This window comes from Cannabis sativa, chromosome 3, assembly GCF_029168945.1.
Source record: "Cannabis sativa cultivar Pink pepper isolate KNU-18-1 chromosome 3, ASM2916894v1, whole genome shotgun sequence".
Lineage (NCBI taxonomy): Eukaryota > Viridiplantae > Streptophyta > Magnoliopsida > Rosales > Cannabaceae > Cannabis > Cannabis sativa.
The window spans coordinates 52,236,945-52,257,744 of record NC_083603.1 but is presented as its reverse complement, the minus strand read 5'-3'; the positions used below and the strand labels follow the sequence as shown (position 1 = coordinate 52,257,744).

At 34.2% G+C, this 20,800-nt stretch overlaps 1 protein-coding gene across 1 annotated transcript; it reads left to right on the top strand.

Annotated features, from left to right (window-relative positions):
- Nucleotides 1-10,251: 10,251 nt before the first annotated feature.
- LOC115709664 (aminoaldehyde dehydrogenase 2, peroxisomal) lies at nt 10,252-15,831 on the top strand. The gene is made up of 15 exons (XM_030637823.2): nt 10,252-10,623; nt 11,092-11,234; nt 11,777-11,857; nt 12,065-12,213; nt 12,348-12,440; nt 12,520-12,643; nt 12,831-12,896; nt 13,563-13,629; nt 13,816-13,892; nt 14,074-14,187; nt 14,485-14,562; nt 14,676-14,827; nt 14,953-15,013; nt 15,103-15,209; nt 15,439-15,831. The coding sequence occupies exons 1-15, from the start codon at nt 10,515-10,517 to the stop codon at nt 15,527-15,529; spliced, it is 1,512 nt and encodes a 503-aa protein (XP_030493683.2). The 5' UTR covers nt 10,252-10,514; the 3' UTR covers nt 15,530-15,831.
- Nucleotides 15,832-20,800: the final 4,969 nt, after the last annotated feature.

Below are 20,800 nucleotides of genomic sequence, written 5' to 3'. Positions count from 1 at the left end.
TCTATTTAAAATTACATGATTATAGTTATCTTATTTTAAATTTAAATAAGGTCAAATTATTTAAAAAAAAATTAATTTAAAAAATTTAATATCTGACCTTAAATTTAAAAATAAGATAAGATATAATCAATTTAAAAATAAGATAGATAATTAAGCAAAAAGATAGATATTTACTAATTTCAAATTCAAATTGCACTAATATCATTAATTAAATTAAAAAAATATATTAAATAAATTAATTATGATAATTAGAATTGAATTAGGAATAGTAAATATATAAATACAAAACTACACAAAAAATCAGAACTTAAATCCATGAAAAAGCATGAAAAAATGAAGAAAAACGAAAAAAAAAAATGTGAGTTGTACGGACGGTATGCGTTGCATACCGTCCGCGCGCGCACAGGGAGATGTTGGCTGAGAAAGCTCGGCGGATGGGGAAGCTTGCAGCATTCCCGCGCGCGTAGGGGGCATCAGACCAGGTTCCGCACGCGCATGTGGGGATTCAGACAGCAAGCTCGGTTGTTGCTTGTCTGAATTCCTGCTGTCCGCGCGCGTAGGTGATGCTCAGCATCCCAATCTTTTTTCGAATCTTCAAAAAATCATAACTAATTCAATTTAAATCGAAATTGAGTTCTGTAAAAAAGTAACTTGCTTAATTTTTTTCCATACTATCCAATAAAAATAATTTTAGAAACAAAATTTCAATTATTTTTCACGAAAATTCACAAACACCAATCAATCATCATATAACACTCAATACAACATGAAACCATCCAAATAACAAATAATCGTTTTAAAGTCCAAATTTCTTGCAAGAAAATCAATTGCCATGGCTCTGAGGCCAGTTGTTGGAATTTATTTTACCAGGATCTTAGATCTACTCACAAGTATGTTGTTTAATACCCTAAATATGAACTTTCTAAAACGATAAAATAAACACATATAAAGTTAAGAAAACCTTACATTGATGCAGCGGAATTAATGTCTCCTTCCACTCAGATCTCTAACCCTTGTATCCTTTCTGTAGCAGAGTATAATCAAGATCTGAGCCCGAATCTCCTTCTTCTTTGAGTTTGATCATTCACAGTCTTCCAATCTATGATTGAGTTACTGCTTGCTGTGTGTGGGTACTTACTCTTTCACTAGGGTCGAAATTTAGGAAGAGAAAAGAGAGAGAGGGATTTCGGCCAAGGTATAGAAAATAGGGAAGGCTCAGTTTTTCTTAAGAGAAAAATTTCTTTCAGAAGATGTTATGAAAACTTATTAAAGCATGTTATTTGATTGAGCCATCACTTTCTATTTATAAGCAACTACTAGGTTTAGGTTAGGAATTATTTGGCATTAAAATAATAAAAATATTAATTTGAAAAAGTCAAACAAGTGGTCGGCCATGGTGTAGTTTATGGGCCTACTTGATTTTACAATTTTATCAAATTTTATTTCTATTTTCTCAAAAACGCCAATTTTCCAATTCTAACCTTTTAAATGCCAAAACTAATTATTTAATAACTAAAATAGATTATTAAATAATATTGTCATTTAATTTAATTACTAACTAGACATATAAAGTCCATTAATAAATAAACAAACCTAGAATCTCTTTTCTTTACAATTTCACCCCTGCTTAGTGAAAATTCATAAAATTAGACATAGTCTAACTTTAGAATTATAATTGATCAATCACGAATCAATTAATGAGTCTTACAAGCAGAATATTCTCAACTAGAATGGGGACCATGGATCTATATGCTGAGCTTCCAATAAGTGAACCAAATTTACCAAGTAAATTCCTACTTATTAATTCTTCGTTGAATCCACTCTTAGAACTTAGAATTGCACTCTCAGACTTATATAGAGCATATTATATGTTCCACGATATCAATATGCTATCTCATTTAACCATTGTTATAATCTTATTGTGATTTAAAGATCCTCTATATAGATGATCTACATCAAGATGGGATTTCTTTACCGTTGTCACCCCTCAATGTATTTTGCCCCTTAAAACACTTAGCTACCTGTAAATGGTGTTTAGTGATCTAATAATTAGTCAGTTAAACAAGAGCTCATCCATTTACTTCTATTTGCTAAGCTTGAAGGGAATCATCACTTGACTTCTATACACCAGTAGAAGCTATAGATTCCATATTTATGTTCAGCACTCCCACTCAATCATACTATCATGTTCACAAAATATACGTATCACCCTGACCCAAAAGTAGGCTTAACTAATAAATCAAAGAACATGAATAGCACTGCTGAGTTGAGCCTAAGCATATCAATATTTAGATTCTTTTAATCTTAAGATCAACTACTGATATTGACTTGGAAAGATATATATAACGCTAAGTTTGTAATATCTTAACTTAGTTACAATATCGGTCCAGTCCAATGTATACTCCATACATTCGAAACTAGTATACTTTACTAATGTCCTGGAAAGAACCTAACACTTACTCCAAGTGTAAGTACACATCATCTCTGATTATCACATTAGTGTAAATCCAATAACACTGATGAAACAGGGACCAAGTCTTTTGATTCATATGATCACAATCACATTCCACTGTGTTGACGATACTGTAATTGTGAATAAACATATGATCTGGATTTAACTGATTTTGTGTATAAAAGTAATAAACATATTAAACCATTAACATGTAAAATTCATGCAAACATCAATCACTTCAAATTCCTTATATTGATAACTAATCAGATTGTAAAGAGTTTTATTTAGGGCATAAAACCCAACAGTACTTGCCTTTAATTGAATTCTCCTACAATAATAGCTACCAGAGTATAATAGGGATGGCTCCCTATGAGATGTTATATGGTAGAAAATGTCGTTCTCCTATTCATTGGGACGAGACGGGAGAAAGGAAGTACTTGGGTCCAGAGTTAGTGCAGAGGACCAATGAGGCAATTGATAAGATCAAGGCTCGGATGCTTGCAGCTCAAAGCAGGCAGAAAAGTTATGCTGATCCGAAGCGCAAAAATGTTATATTTTAGGAAGGGGAACGTGTTTTCCTGCGGGTTTCACCAATGAAGGATATTAGGCGCTTCGGGAAGAAGGGTAAGTTAAGCCCTAGGTTCATTGGGCCATTTTAGATACTCGAGAAGGTCGGGCAGGTAGCTTTTATGCTAGCCTTACCACCAGCGTTATCGGTTGTTCATGACGTATTTCACATTTCTATGTTGAGGAAATACGTGCCAGACCCGACTCATATCTTGAGTTATGAAGCCCTTGAACTACAATCAAACTTGTCCTATGAAGAGCAACATGTACAGATTCTGGATAAGAAAGAAAAAGTTCTTTGGAATAAGACTATTGCTCCGGTTAAGGTGCTCTGGAGGAACAGTAAGATGGAAGAAGCCACCTGAGAGTTAGAGTCGGATATGAGGACTCAACATCCAGAGCTATTCCGATTAGATTTTGAGGACGAAATCCTTTTAACGGGGGGATAATTGTAATGACCGCTTTAGTAATTTGGATTAGTAAAGGCAATTAGCACTAATTTTTATTATTTTATTATTATTTGTGAATTTATTTAATTGTGGACCCCAATATTTAGAAATAAATATTAGAGTTATAATTTCTCAATTCCAGAGATTTTATTAAACTCTAGGGGTATTATTTAGCTTATATGTGAAATATGTTATTTTTGTAATTTTTGCTCGGCGACAACGAAAAATGCGATGGATGGCTAGATTGATCACATGGGTAAGTTTAGAACCTTATTTCTTAGTGGAAAATATTTTAGAGAAAATAAATTATCGGGGTCGAGCGGGGTTATGGAAATTGACCATTTTACCCCTAGCTTTTGAAAAACCTTAGAATTGGACTAAAGGGCATTTTAGTCAATTTGTTGGGAGGGTTAGGTGGCTGGATTAGAAGGTGGCAGCTGGCCACTTATTCATTTTCAGCCAAAGTAATTAAGCTTCTCATTTTAGGAAAAAGATTAAGAAAAGGAAAAATAGGAAAAAGAGACATTTCCCTTGAAGCTCCCTCTCTTTCTCTTTCGGCTGAGGCAAACCAGAGGAAAAGCCAACTTTTCCTTCTCATTTTTCTGGATTTAAGCTAAGGATTGAGTATTCTTAGAACTCTTGAATATGTGTTTTTAAGCTTTTTACTTAGTTTGAGCTTGTGATTTTGTGATTTAGTGGCTGTTAGGGTTGGGTTGAGTTATGGTTCGAATTCTAGGCTTAATTTGAGTTGGTATTAGCCTCTTGTAGCTGGTTTTGATGATTTGATTGGGTGTTGCATAAGTTTGAGCTTTGAGTTCAAAGCTTTAAGCTTTAATGGCAATTTGAGATTTGTTGATTTGTTCTGTGAAATACTGGCTGGATTATATTGCTTATGCATTGTATAGGAGCTCTGGAAGGTTTCATGGCAATTGGTGGATAATTGAGCAACAAATGAAAAGCTTTGGGGAAACTGGTGCAAACCGGCTAGCCGGTTTGCAGAGCCACAAAAACTGTCTAGCCGGTTTTGGCAGGGTTCCCCGAGCCTTTCATTTTCTCAATTTTTGCCTTTTCGATGCCTCGGTTGGGTGTTTCCCCATTTCCAGAGTTAGAATAACCCATTAAGAGCATAGCAAAACCTAGGGTTTTGGTTTTGAATTTCCCGGGATTAGGGTTTTAATCATGTAACTTACCCGATTTCAAATGTGATTAGGGCATCCATCTAGCACAAGATTTCCGTTCAGGTTGGCCAGCACGTTTGAATTCGGAAAACAGGTAAGAACTGAACATAACGTGTGATATAAATATCTTGGTGTATGTATATGTATGATATATATATGCATGTTGTGTGTATCATTGTATATGTTCGGGTGATATCATAGCGACACAACCATTGTGTCGGTTCAGCAGTACAGGCATCGTACTGGTTAAGAGTGTTATTCACCCTCGAAAGTATGATTTGGTACTATCATAGCGACACAACCATTGTGTCGGTTCAGCAGTACAGGCATCGTACTGGTTAAGAGTGATATCATGGCCAATTATACTTTTGGATACTATTGATGCTATCATAGCGGCACGAACATAGTGCCGGTCCTACAGCACGATTATAGTGCTGGTAGGAGTGATATCATGGTCAATAGCACAAGCAGTTAGAACGTTCTTGCTCATCTGTTAAGCCCTGTAAATAGGTGTATGGGCGCCTATTTATAGGTCGGAAATTATATGATATGTTATATGCATTTCTTACTGAGTCTGTCGACTCACAGTTCTGCTTCCATGTGTAGGTAAAGGAAAGGCGAAGGCTGAACAGGAGTGAACCTGAGCTCGGGTGGGATTGTATATGTCAAAGCAGCACGACCTGGAGTGTTCAGTCTCGAGACATCTGGGAATTGTATTTTGATAGTCGATGTGCGGCCTGTAATAAATGTATATTTTGGATTGTTAATTTTACAAAGTTTGAAAACGGGATCCTGACATTTGTAAATATTTTATTATATTACAAAGTTTAATATTTAATGCAAAAGTTTTAATTTGACACGTTTTTCAAGAAAATTCTTTGATTAGCAAAGATTGCACGGTAATCGAAAAAGCACTGTAGCGTGCCTTAGCATTAGGGCGTTACAGAGGTGGTCTTGCAACTTGTACTGTTGGCGGGTGTCAAGTGGTCCCGGGGCAAGAGTAGTGGCTGCAGCGTACTTCTTGTTAGGACATCAGAGCTTGCAAGTGAGACACTTCCACTACTTGTCCTCTCCCCATGCTAAGGTGTTGTAGGTGAAGTGTAGCAATACCAGCGTGCGATGTCCTTTAGCTTCTCCCCCTCACAACATGTTAAACATCGGTTACCTCGCTGAGAGATGTGATGATTCAATACAATGCCCTGATGGGGTTCGTGAGGCCATGAAACATACATTCATGCATCGAGAGTCTGAGGCATGTGAGTTGCTTGATGCATGGGAGGGCCTGATGTATGGGAGTGGCACGAGGCATGCAAGTGGCCTTATGCATACGAGTGGCCTACTGCATGTGAGTTGCTCGAGGCATGCGAGAGGTCTGCTGCATGCGAGTGGCACGCTGCCTGCGATTAGCATGCCGCCTGTGAGTGGCATGCTGCTTGTGAGTGGGTATGTTGTCGAATGATCCCACCATGGCCAACTCTAAGAGTGAGCTTCATTATGCTCTTGAATTAGCCTAGATAAATCTAGAGGATTCTAAGTGCTAATTTTCAAGGTTAATAATTATTTTGACGCATATACAAGATTAATAATTATTTTGACGCATATACATTACTTGATTGGACAATCAAAATTGAGGTAAAGAATTATTTTCCTTATCATCAATATGCAATTTATGTTCATTAAAAGCATGTCTAAATAACATACTTAAAAAGGAACTCGATGAGGAGATTATATAGACCAACCGACCAAGGATTGAGTTTTATGAGATAACGAACACAAATTATGCATGCTTGTTTTAAAGAGTGAATTAGAGCAAGCACCAAAATAATAGTATGGAAGTTCTTTATCTTGTTAAATTTGTTGAAGTTTTGATACAATAATGACCATGTCATTGAGATGTGTCTACAAATTGATGGTATGTTAATTTTGATAAATTAAAAAAGAGACATAGTAAAACAAGAGATTTATATCTAACACTATTTCAATTGAAAGACTTTGGAAAGTTAATACCTTTTGGGCCCATTTGATACGTAGAATTGGACTGGATTAGACAGCCTAATTTGTCCAGTCTAATGTTTAGGCATGCTGACAGTCTAGATAATTAATCCAGCTAATCTCATATGTCTGAGATGATTTATCCCATCCAGCGGGGTGGGATAAATTGAATGGGATAAATGATCCCATAAATGTGAGATTTTTTTTTTATTGTTTTTTTAATTTTGATTTTGTTGATAAATCTTAAATTTAATCAAATTTCAATGAAAGAATTATTATAAATTTATTTACAAATTTTTTTATCAAAAACATATTCATTAAAATTAGTAAAAATGTATAATTTTGAATTATCATACACAAGTTATCAAAATATAAAATATTATCAAATAAATAATAGTAACTTAATTGATTCTAAAAGCAACACTATGATAATAAAATTATATATTCCTTTTAAACTACTAGAAAATTTATATCAATATTTTAGAAAATTAATATTTATATTAAATTAGTGATGAAATTATTATTTAGCTTAAATAGTTTTATATTATTCAAGTATTTTTATTTTATTATTTTAATTGTTTATTAAATAAAAATATGATAAATTATTTTATTACAAATTTATGATATATATTTGATTATATATGATATGATCTATTATTTTATAATATAATATTTTTATTATTCATTTTAATTTTTTTGTGGGAGTTATTTATTTTTTATTATATATTTTATTTTAATTAAGTATTTTTTTAAAAAATAAAAAATAAATAAAATAGTTCAGTCTATTCCTAAACTAAACACAAGATTACTTTCAGCATAATCCAATCCAGTCCAATCCAATTTGATCATTTTCAGTCTAATCCTGAGTTCCAAATGGGTCGGATATATAAGTGAAAGAAATAGTTGGGGGGAGGGGGGGGGGGGGGGTTTGCCATAAATAGGATTAACTTTGTTGAGAAAGTAGTTGATAAATTTAATTATTTCAAATATCAAATAGACAAATAAATGCTCTAGTTATTTCAATCCTAAAGCTTGTAAATAATAAAGAAAGAGTAGAGACTCTTAAGTATGCAAGTGTATTTAACGAGTTCAAATATACATTATTCCTTGCATTAGTGAATGTTGCATATATTAAAAGTAAACTAAGAGGGTTTACTAGAAATCCAGGTATAAAATATTGGAAGGTTATTAAGATAGTTCAATATGGTACCTAAAAAGAATAATGAAGTTATGCCTTCAATATTCAAGATTTCCTAAATACTTGGAGGATATTCCTAAACGAGTTGTATATCGAGTGTGAGATTTAATCTCCACCATTGGTTGAGTGTGTTACTCAAAGAGGAGAAGTTTCTTATGAGTTAAGAAACAAATATGTAATTTACACTCTAGTAAAGAAGTCACGTTAACACACTTAATGGGAAAACAGTAAAGAGACCGAGTGACAAAGGGATATTCCAAAATACATTTATGAAATATGTATCATTAGAGTATGATATTGCGAGAAGCCAAATAAACTAAAGTCTAGAATGTCATACATAATGAAAAGTGTAGACATATAAGTCTAAGACATGATTATGCAAGAGAATTAATTCAAGATGGAATCAAAATGTGAGAACTAGTGAGTTATTATGGAACCACTCACAAACCTTTGAAAAGACTAATTAGTTCTACATCTAGAGAAATGGGACTAAAACTCCATGAATAGAAATTCACCGTGATGGTAATCCAATTCTAATCTTGACTAAATCAAGTGAAAAAAATTCAATGGGTAAGAACAAGTTATTGGTGGATAGTTTCAACACTAATACAATTTTGAATCTATCTAAAGATGGTTAGTGTTGGTTGCTACCGTTGAGGATTAAGCTTAGAAGTTTTAAATGAAATTCAGCTGTGTTACAACAAGCATCTTCAAAGGTAGCAAAGATGTTGTAAGAATTTCACCTATGTGAACCTAGAGGTGGTGTCGCCTCTCCCATGAGTGAATTCTCTCCCCAGAAGGTTCATGAATTGGATAGAGCACATGGCCATGTGAGTGCTAAACAAGAAATAGTGAGAAGTAACAAAATGTAACCAAGTTGAGATGTGTGAGGTATTGTCGTTTTATCACATAGGAGTCATTGGTTTAATTCTTAGGAGACCAATCACTTCGAGATAACTTTGTAGTGTTGTCACTACGGTAACATTTAAATTAAAAGATATCTTATTTTATGTACCAAAACTATTAAGGTAATATAATCCTCTATTTTCTAACTTAATAGTTTTGGTGCATAAAATAAAATATTTTCGATTTAAATGTTACCTTAGTGACAACACTACACAGTTTTATCAAAGTGATTGGTCCCCTAGGGATTAAACCAATGACTCCTATGTGATAAAACGACAATACCTCACACACCTCAACTTGGTTACATTTTGTTACTTCTCACTATTTCTTGCTTAGCACTCACATGGCCATGTGCTCTATCCAATTCATGAACCTTATGGGGAGAAAATTCACTCATGGGAGAGGCGACACCTCCTCTAGGTTCACATAAGTGAAATTCTTACAACATCTTTGCTACCTTTAGAGATACTTGTTGTAGCACAATTGAATTTCATTGAAAGCTTCTAAGCTTAACCCTCAACGGTAGGAACCAACACTAATTATCCTTAGATGGGATTCAAAATTTTATTAGTGTTGAAACTATCCACCAATAGCTTGCTCTTATCCATTGAAATTTTTTCACTTAATTAAATACATCAATCTTTGTTTGGGGAAAAAATATGAACAAAAAGTAAAAGCCCAATAAAATAAAATAAAAGTGCTAAAGCCCAAACAAAGTGGATACCCAAAAACCCAAGACCCGGATACATTAAAAAGAAAGGCCCAACACTGTGCGGCCCAACAAGAAACCTAGAGGATAGATATGAACGAAAAGTACAAACGACAAGAAAGAGAAATAAACGCCGACGGAAACTAGAAAAAAGAGAGATGGAAGGTTAGAACCAAAACTTATCATCTCGAACCGATGCAGGAAGGGCCATGCATAGGATATATTAAAGATGGGGGAGACTCAAAGGGAGTCTTCCCTCTAGCTTGCCGACGGAAAACTCGTTTCCCGAACAATATAGGGCGACACAGAACAGGAGCATCTTAATAAGGGACGAGTACCTCCGTTGGGAGGAGACATCAAAATAAAGACGTGGGATCGCGATCCCCCATTCGCCTTAGGTAAGAAAAGGAATTCCAACGGAAAAAAAGGGATGTAGTCCAAAAAGAGTGAGATAAATAACTCAGAAGAAGGGTACAACGCCGCCAGACCCAATGAAGGCGAAAGAATAGCAGCAATTGGCTAAAAAGTAGACACGTAGCAAAATAGAAAGAGCAGAGGGAAAAGACACGCGTCAGGAGAAGAGTAAGTGAACAACAGATCATCCATGAAATCAAAGAACATACCATATAAATAAAAAAGAACCCACGTAAAAGAGGCAAGATTAGAAACTGGAAAAGAGAGAACTCACACAAAAAATGATTTTAATAGCTAAGAAAATAAAAAATATATATAATTTAATATATATTAAAATTTAAAGAATAAAAATCCTAGCTAACTTTTTATATATTTTAGTATTTCTCAACGAAAATTAAAATGTATTTGGGATTTTTTTTGTTTGTTGCACAGTAGAATTTCTGAGAAAAAAAATTAGCATTGTTATGTGGAAGTTAATACATTAAACTATTACATGAAACCGGATAAAAAAATACTAGACACGTACCTTTTAGCATTTCTAAAAAAATTATATATAATAACGACAAGAGGAAGAAAGAAGAGGAAAGCTACTACACTCCACCATACCACCTCGAAATCATATCAGACAGAAAGGGTAAGCTAGATAATAATGGCGATTCCGATACCCAGTAGGCAGCTCTTCATTGATGGTAAATGGGCAGAGCCAGTCTTGAAGAAGCGAATCTCCATCATCAACCCTGCCACTGAAGAAATCATCGGTCTCTTATTTCTCTCTCTCTCTCTTTTGTTTTTTGCTTTCCATTTCTGTTATCACTTTTTCACTGCCGTTTGAGTTTTTATGGATTTGTTTATGGTGTTTGTTTACGGATTTTGGTATTTTCTATACTTAATTCCGTGACAAAAAAAAAATGGATGGAGAAGAGTGTTGAACAGGATCACGGTGCTTCGATTACTTGCTATATGTACTGAAAAATTTGTGAATAGCTCATTTATATTTGTACTAAGTTTTGTTATTGGTATCGTTTAATTTTTTGCTCTCTAAATCTCTATGTATCAATTTACTTAATATATACTGAATTATCCGAGAACGCAGATTGAGATATTATGGATTAACATTTTTTTTCTTCTTCATTACTATGTTTGAACTGGGATTTGCAATGCTGCTTTTGGGATTTCTGATTTATTTTCACTATGGTAACTGAACTGTTTTCTGGATCGTGCAATAGGTGACATTCCGGCAGCTACAGCAGAAGATGTGGAGCTTGCTGTCGCTGCTGCCCGAAAAGCCCTTTCTAGAAACAAGGGCGCAGAATGGTCTAAAGCACCTGGGGCTGTTCGTGCCAAGTACCTACGCGCTATTGCTGCCAAGGTATTTGCCATGTGATCTAGTTGATTGCAATAACCAATAGGACTGAAATTGATTATACTAAACAGCATATGTTATTCTTCTAAGTGTTTGGAACATTCAAAGCTGTCCAAAATTTTGGACCATGTTATACCATCTATGAAATTGAGCACTGAAACCAATTAGTTAGAAGATCTGCTTGTAGACTAGTTTTCTTAAAAGAATAAGATTGGCTTATAAAATAGGAATTTAAAAGCGTATTAATGTGTTATCAAAAGTTTCCATTCCTCCTACACTGATTCTGATCTTTTCTAAGTTGCACGTGTAATGTATTCTTTAAACATTTTCATTTAATTGCATACCCTCCTCCAATATAAGAATTGATTGAGATCAGGAGTTTTACCTGGTCTAGCCTACAGATCATCACATCTTTACTAGAAATGCCTAGATCAATTATATAATAAACTGTAAATATCTTATGTGCCTTATGCTGTGCCAAGTTTTTTCCATGTTGAAAGATCACTATGGATGTCCTAGTTTTCTATAGTAATTTTGTCTGAATGCAGATCATAGAGAGAAAAGAAGTTCTAGCAAAATATGAAGCACTTGATTGTGGAAAGCCATTGGATGAATCAGCATGGGACATGGTACTGTGGAGCTTCTTAATACATTTATTATTATTAGTTCTTTTATACTTTTTTTTTCCTGGATTCTTTTATGTCTACATATGGAATAAGTAACCTTCATAAGCTAAAATTGACTTTTAAGGAGATTAAACACCTGAATGTTGGGAGATTATGCAGAAGATTATATTCACTTGTCATGTTCTTACATTGTTATTTCATGTTATCCAGGATGATGTTGCAGGGTGTTTTGAGTATTATGCTGACCTTGCCGAAGGTTTGGATGCAAAGCAAAAGACACCACTTTCTATTCCGATGGACACATTCAAAAGCCATGTTCTTAAGGAACCTATTGGAGTTGTTGGGTTAATCACACCATGGTATTGCTGCTTCTAGGCTTTATTTATAAAGTGATGGTTCTAGAAGTTGGATAATTTTGGGATCATCAGATTTAATTAGATGATTTTCATTAAAGTGATTACATAGTGATGAGATACCAATTTTCTTTGTTAAGGAACTATCCTTTATTGATGGCTACATGGAAGGTAGCTCCTGCCTTGGCTGCTGGATGTGCTGCAATTCTAAAGCCATCTGAATTGGCATCTGTGTATGTTCTTATTAATATTTGCTTACTCTTGATTTTTTATTATTATGTTTCATGATATTGACCGTGCATTCAATCCTAGAACTTGTTTGGAACTTGCTGATATTTGCCAAGAGGTGGGTCTCCCCGCTGGTGTCCTTAATATTTTGACTGGTTATGGACCTGAAGCTGGAGCACCTTTGGCAACTCATCCCCATGTTGATAAGGTTTGTCTTTTGCTTGGCAACTTTGTTGTTGTCTATTTTATTGACTTGAACCATGTCTTTAATATCTTAAAATTATGTTTTATAAATCTCTGGTTGGATAAACTAACATTATGACTTATTGTACTGCATGTACAATGATGGATCAGATTGTTTATCATGCTTAGTAACTGATGAAATATTTTAACAGATTGCATTTACTGGAAGCACTGCCACTGGGAGCAAAATTATGGCGTCTGCAGCTCAGTTGGTCAAGGTATGCTAAAACATTATGTGGTTCTATGATAGGAATAAGGGCCTCTTGTGAGCTTTACTTATTCTAGGAGAAGTAAAAGAAATTAGTTATTAAGTAGGGTGGAGGCTGGATTAATGGTTTGTTGTTTGTCCAATAGGAATAAAGGAAATTTCCAGCATGGACTAAGGGAAGGTTATATGCATGTTTGATTAAACAAAATATAAGTAGATATTTTGTGAGATATATTTTCAAAAGACAAAATTGTCTTTTAATTTTTATTTTCAAAAAGACTAAATAAAAGTCATTACCCTCGTTGACATTCCATAGGTGATTAGGGGGAGAACTTTTCTCCGTATCTAATTATGATTTTCCATTCTTTATTTAGTAAACAAATGAAAGGGCATGAGTATGTCATTCCAATCCTAATCAGTATACATTGATCAGTAGGAAGGGATATAGGCATTTAGATTGTAATTTGGTATAGCTTTGCTCTTGGGGAGAGTTCTAGGCCTCTCGAATGCCTTGAGTGTGGGTATAATCTTTTGACGTGCTCCATGAAATTGAGGAATTCTTTTAAAAATTGTTCTAGACTAACATTGGACCTGCAAAATTTTGTGTTGATCATATATTTTTAACTTAAATTACAATTGTTACAATCATCCTCTGACATGTGTGATCTCTTGGTAGCCTGTTTCACTAGAGCTCGGTGGGAAAAGCCCTATTGTCATCTTTGATGATGTTGACCTTGACAAAGGTTAGTACATTATGTAGTATAATTTAAACCCTATGCTACCCATTATTCTTAGATGGAGGAATTGCATGTTGTAAATATTTGTATATAGTATCTTTAACATCTATATTTGATCAAATTTATGTGGCTATACGTGTTAATTACATCAGAATAACTTCTTACTCTTGTGCTGTGATCATGATTACCCAGCTGCTGAATGGACTGCCTTTGGTTGCTTCTGGACAAATGGTCAGATATGCAGTGCAACATCTCGTCTTATAGTGCATGTAAGTGTATTACCAAAATGTATATATGTTCCTTATCTCATGTGTTGATATAAATTATTGCCGAATTAGTACATGCTTCAGAACATGGCAATTTGTAACAATATATATCAGCGGTTTAGGACTTTACATTTTCTTTAGTCTTCTTTTTTGTCTCTGAATGGACGTGTACAACTAATTGCAGGAAAGCATTGCAGCTGAATTTTTGGACAGACTTGTAAAATGGATCAAAAACATAAAGATCTCAGATCCTCTGGAAGAAGGTTGCCGGCTTGGCCCTGTTGTTAGCGGAGGGCAGGTGATATGCCACGATAAGTTTTTGCATTATTCCAAAGAGGCTATTTTTTTGTCTTAAAAGAATGTTATAATCTAAATGGCTAATGTTGTTACCTGCTAATTAGTTTAAATCTGTTTCCCTTTTTAGTTGAATATATTGCATTAGGTGTGTAACAATGATGACTCAAGTCATGCAGTCTCTAATACTAATATTATTTTAAAGTTCCTGGACTAATTTTTGGTATGTACTAGTTCCAAGGTCTTAATTATGTTAAATGATAAGTTATCATGTATCTAATAAATAGTTTACCTGCTTCAGTATGAAAAAGTGTTGAAGTTTATCTCAACAGCTAAGAGTGAAGGTGCAAAAATTTTGTGTGGTGGCGGTCGTCCTGAGGTATGATTCCCTGCTTTACCCGTGTTTTTTCATGATATAATTTTAGTAATAATAGTGTAATTACTATAATAAAACTCCTCCCCTGATAGTGTAACTTATTCTATGAATTGCAGCATCTAAAGAAAGGGTTCTTTGTAGAACCAACTCTCATTAGTGAGGTGACCACCTCCATGCAAATTTGGAGAGAAGAAGTATTCGGACCTGTTCTGTGTGTGAAAACATTTTCTTCTGAAGATGAAGCCATTGAATTAGCAAATGACACACAGTAAGTGTTTTCATTATCTTTCAACTTAAAGCAGGTGACATCTTTTATTATTATTATTATTATGGCTAAGGTGCTATAATTTGATTCAAAAGCTCTTTAATAACATTTATGCCTATCTTTTACAGCTTTGGCTTAGGTGCTGCTGTGATATCAAATGATCTAGAGAGATGTGAGCGTGTAACTCAGGTGAGACCCTGTCATAATGACGATAGAATATCAGGTCTCTTTTTAAATCAGTTACGTAATTTATGCACCATTTTTTTTTCTCTGTGCAGGCTTTTCAAGCAGGAATTGTGTGGGTCAATTGCTCACAACCATGCTTCTGTCAGGCTCCATGGGGAGGCAACAAACGTAGTGGTTTCGGTCGTGAACTTGGAGAATGGTATGATCTTCACTTCCCATCTCAGCAGTAAATTATTGGCCTGATATGTAACATGCCATCTTCATATTATGTTCAAGTTATTATCCCAAAACGTATATGTTATACCAAACAGCTGTTGATGTTGATGGAGAACTCCACTATTATACATACTTTTTATTCTAAATTTCCATTATTGAAACTCTGATGTTGTTTCCAGTACTCTAATTTTCGTCTTTACTTTCATCATCAGGGGACTTGATAACTACTTGAGCGTGAAGCAGGTTACTCAATACATTTCTGATGAACCTTGGGGCTGGTACAAGTCTCCTTCGAAGCTGTGAAAGATTTCGTCTGATGTACTAGAGTTCACATTCTAAATAAATATGCTTAAAATAAAGAAGGGGAATATTATCAATACAAAAAGTAGCAGAGAACTATGTTTAATTTGATTGTGCTAGTGTTAATGTTGGGCCCTCTTTGTGCAATATTGGAAAAACATCGATGATGAGGTCCTGAGAGCTGGAAGAAAAACATTTTGGCAGATCTCTCTAGATGATATTGTTGTACATTTTGTGACATGACAAACTGAGATCCGTATCTCAACTTGACAAACAAATCTATTACTTATCCCCATTTCGATATACGTGCCTGACTATTGAACGTGCATTTGAATCTTTTAACGGATAGTCTCACTGTTTCCCAAGGTTGAAAATCATATTAAAATATTCTTCTTGGGTTTTAATAGGAGAATTACTATAATGCACCATGGTGTCCAATACTCTCCTCATTACAGATCGATTAAATATTGAGTTTTAATCTTCGGTGAGATATATTAAATTCTACAGGTGTAGTTACCACTGGTGTAGTTATTAATAGTAGTGTGCTGGAAGTTTTAGTAGGTTTGGACTAGTGTTGTAAATACTGATTGAGTTTTTTGACACTAGTACGAGCACGATTAGGTACGAAAATATATGGGTTTGAGCACGACATGGTACGATATTATAAATGTTAGACTTTTTATTTGGGCTTACATTAAATTTTATTGGTTTTATTAAAACTTGGGTTGATTGGATAGTTCTTTGCTGTGTTAGCCCATGTTGTTGGTGATCAATTGTTAATGGGCTTAGCATCTGTGAGTAAAGTCTAGGTGAAGCAGAAGTGTGGGCTTTTCTAGTTGACTGAAGCCTTTGATGAGCAGGCCCAGCCCAACTAGGGTTTTGTAGCTAAGTCCCCTCCCTAACTCTATAAATATATATTGTCTCATCACAATTGTATACCTTTTGATAATCAGATAAAATAAACTGCTTCTGATTTAGAGATCTAGGGAGGAAGACTTAGTTGATAGTATTGCACTATCAAATTGGAGTAACTGCTGTGGATCAATCAGAGATAATTGCTATGGATAAATCAGGTACACATACCTAATTATTATATCTTATTATTGTGTTCTATGTTATATACAAATAGATCTTGGGTTAATTGTTAATTGTTAATTTTATCTAACATGTGGTATCAGATTGCCTATTGTATATGATTTAGAACCTATAATTAGTATAATTAATTTGTATATATTAATTATCCATAATTTCATATTAATTTCGTTATTATTTTATGTGTAATTTTTTGTTTATAAATCTTAAAACTTTAGGGATTTTATTGATCGTTAAATTCTCTTTCAATTGATATATTATATGTTTGAATTCATAGTCTATATTAAGAGATTTTTAATTTTAAAGTTTTAGGGTTTATATGATTATAATATGAAATTATAATTTGTGTTTTTTAATTTTATAGTTTTTGATCTAAAATTGATAATAGATTTCTCATTCTTAATTGTTTAAGAATGTTCCTACATAATTAATTTCGGATTTAACTAAGATTAGCATTACAATTTTTTTTTCTTTTGTGTTCTTCAATTTTGGGATTGATTTTAGCCATAGATCTACCCATTTATTTTTTAATACACGAAATTAATAGTGTAAATCAACTAGAAATTGATTCCCGAGCAAAACCCATCCAAATTCCGGTGTTTTCGTCGAGTTTTTGGCCGGAAAACACGACCAGACCCGACTGGGCCGAAACGGGTCGCGTGACCCGACTGGAACCCGCCCAGAAAGAAGAAGAAGGTCCCAGCCGCGAAGCCCACTCGCGCAGGCGGCGCGTGGGGGCGCGTGGGGCCGGCTGGGAGGTCCGTTTTCGACGATTTTTTTTTTCAGCGTTATTAGAATTTAATTTCTGATTTTTCTATGATTTTTAATTAATTTTTTGACTCCGTTTAATAATTATTATTATTTTAATGATAATTATGTAGTTAAAAAATTATTAAAAATATTTTTTGATGATTTTTCGAAATTTGTCAATCATAGAAAATTTTTTGAGTTTCTTCTCGTTCCATAAAATATAGTCACTCTCTTATTTGATTTATCTTGACTATGTAGTCTCCACCAATTTTCTTATATTCAAATCTTTTGATTATTTGTTGTTCTAAAGTTATAAAACTTGATTATTTGATATAAAAATAATGTGTTATGGTGGACACTTTATTTTTTTTATTATCAATATAATAAAAGCAATTATATATCTCTTTTAGAAATTTGGTTGAAAATTATTAATTTTCAATGATTGTTTTATCACCAAATTTCACATGTTGAAGAAAATATTATATTTTTGGTTGACTATATGTGTAATTACTTGCCCAAAGGTAGTATTTACATATATTAGTTCACATTCCATGAAGTGAGTTAATATTAAATGTATATATTTTAATTATTTGCCCAAAGGTAATAATTTCAATATATAAATTTATTATTATTTTTTGCTTGAATTAATACATATTTTTAAGAAATTTATTTGCCCAAAGGTAATAAAATTCTTAAATGATATGTATTTTTTCTTTGTTGTTAACTTCATGAAGGTAAATCATGTGTGTGTTATATTCTCACCCCAAAGGGGAGTTTATAATGACCAGTTGATTCTACAATATTTTCTAATACATTGCTCATATTGCTTATTCAAGTTTTAATTTTTGAATTTTTCAGTCTCCTTTTCTGTGAACAACAATAATGCTTCCATCCATATTTTGAATGCTTCCAACTACAAGACATGGAAACGAGATGTGGAATTTACTTTAGGCATAATGGATATGGACTTGTGCCTACGAGAAGAAAAACCTGCTGAACTTACTGACTCCAGTACAGCTGCCGAGAGAACTCATCATGCACAATGGGAAAAGTCAAGTCGACTTAGTCTTCTTACTATGAAAAGATTCATTCCTGAACATCTATTGAGTGGTTTGCCAGACACTACAAATGCCAAAGAGTTTTTCAATGCTGTAGAAAAACTATATGACACTGGTGAAAACGGCGAAAATTTGGACATCTTATGGATGAAATGCCAACCATTAAGTATGATGAATTAAAAGGAGTGCGTGATTTTATTCTGAAATTGGTGAATGTTCAGTCCAAGTTGAAAGATCATAATATTCCTCTTCCTGACTCTTTCATTATTCATCGAGCTCTTCATGCTCTTCCTGCCTCTTTCAGCCTTATCAAGACAGCCTACAACACTTACAATCAAACATGGACTATCAGCGACCTAATTTCTCAGTGTGTAGCTGAAGAAAGCAAGCTTAAAAGGGAGAAGAATGAATCTGCTAACTATGTTTCTCACCTCAAGCCCAACAAAGGAAAAGGAAAATTCAAGAATAAAAATGATGGTGCTACAAAACAGAATGGTAATGGTAAGGAGCATAAGAATAAACAGAAGAATAACAACGGAAAGTCCAAATACTCTAACGTAAAGTGTTACTTTTGTGAAAAATTGGGGCATCGGAGAACGGACTGTCACAAATTTAAGACTTGGTTAGAAAAGAAGCAAGCACAATCAGGTAATCCATTGGCATGTGTTTGTTTTGAATCTAATCTAGTTGATGTTCCTATTGATTCTTGGTGGTTAGACAGTGGTGCTACTGTTCATGTTTCTGCTTCCTTACAGGGGCTAAGGGATCTCAGGAAGCCAAGTGAGAGGGAGTCCAAGCTTAAAGTGGGCAATGATGTTGGAGTTGACGTTATCTATGTTGGAACATTTATTCTTGAATTACAATCTCGTGATAAGATTATTCTGAACAATACTTTTTATGTTCCTACTTTTAAAAGGAATTTAGTTTCGCTTCCGCTTTTGGTTAAACAAGGATATTCTTTTCATTTTGCAAATGATAATGTTGACATTATGCTTGACTCTCGAATTATTGGAAATTGCTTTTATTCTGATGGTCTTTACAAGTTGTCATTGGCTCCTTTAGATTCCTCTTTTAATGTTGTGAATTCTGTGGGTAAAAGACCTCATATTAAGGAAACATCCTTATTGTTATGGCACAAAAGATTGGGTCATATTTCCAGAGAAAGGGTTGATCGTTTAATTAAATCTGAAATACTTCCTCCTCTTGATGCTTCTGATTGGGATACTTGTGTTGATTGTACTCGTGGAAAATTGACTAAAACAAGAAAGAAGACTGCAAACCGCAGTCAATCTTTATTGGAAATTATCCACACGGACATCAGTGGTCCTTATTCCACCACGTTGTGCAGAAATAAGTATTTTATCACTTTTATCGATGATTTTTCTCGTTATGGATTCACCTATTTAATTAAAGAAAAATCTGACGCCCTTGATAAACTCAAAATTTTTCGAAATGAGGTTGAGAAACAATTAGGAAGAGTCATCAAAGTTGTTCATTCTGATCGTGGAGGAGAATATTATGGTCGTTATACGAATCCGGACAACACATGGGGCTTTTTGCGAGTACTTACAAGAAAATGGTATAGTTGCTCAATACACTATGCCCGGTTCACACGAGCAAAATGGCATTCTTTGAAAGGAGAAATCGCACTCTCATGGATATGGTTAGAAGTATGATGAGTAGAACAAATCTTCCAGAGTTTTTATGGGGTGAAGCACTTATGACTGCAACTTATATTTTAAATCGTGTTCCCAGTAAATCTGTTCCCAAGACCCCTTTTGAGTTGTGGACTGGGCGGAAGCCTAGTCTAAATCATCTTCGAGTATGGGGTTGTCCAGCTGAAGTAAAGATTTATGATCCTAATTTGAAAAAGTTAGATCCGAGAACAAATCGTTGTTATTTCATTGGTTATCCACTGCGCTCAAAAGGCTATCGCTTTTACTGTCCCACTCGTGGTACGCGAATTGTTGAATCTCAGACTGCTAAATTTCTGGAATTTGATGTTGCTGAAAAAATTCCTTCAACATCTCTTGAAATGGGGGAGTCCTCTAAAGGAATTTGTATTCCTATGTCATTTTCAAGAGATGATAATAGTAGTCTCCATCCTACTCCAGTTGGTAATGCTCCCATTGTTGATGAATACATTGCTCCCGATATCGAAGATGATGAAGGTCCTATTATTGATGAAGGGCCTATTAATGATGAAGCTCCTATTGTTAATGAGAATCCTGTTATTGAAGAAATTCCAGTTGTGGAAGATGTTATTCAAAATAATGATCAACAAAGAGAAGTTATCCCAGAAGTACCTCCTCTAAGAAGATCTCAGAGACAAAAGAAGTCAACAAAGTGTCATGATAATTTTGTTTATCTTGGA

What these genes read in the sequence shown, in the direction of transcription:
- LOC115709664 (XM_030637823.2), top strand. Translation starts at nt 10,515, where the DNA reads ATGGCGATTCCGATACCCAGTAGGCAGCTCTTCATTGATGGTAAATGG. An exon ending in GTGGTGGCGGTCGTCCTGAG is followed by an intron (nt 14,563 to 14,675) that starts GTATGATTCCCT and finishes TATGAATTGCAG; the next exon opens with CATCTAAAGAAAGGGTTCTT. An exon ending in GAATTAGCAAATGACACACA is followed by an intron (nt 14,828 to 14,952) that starts GTAAGTGTTTTC and finishes TATCTTTTACAG; the next exon opens with CTTTGGCTTAGGTGCTGCTG.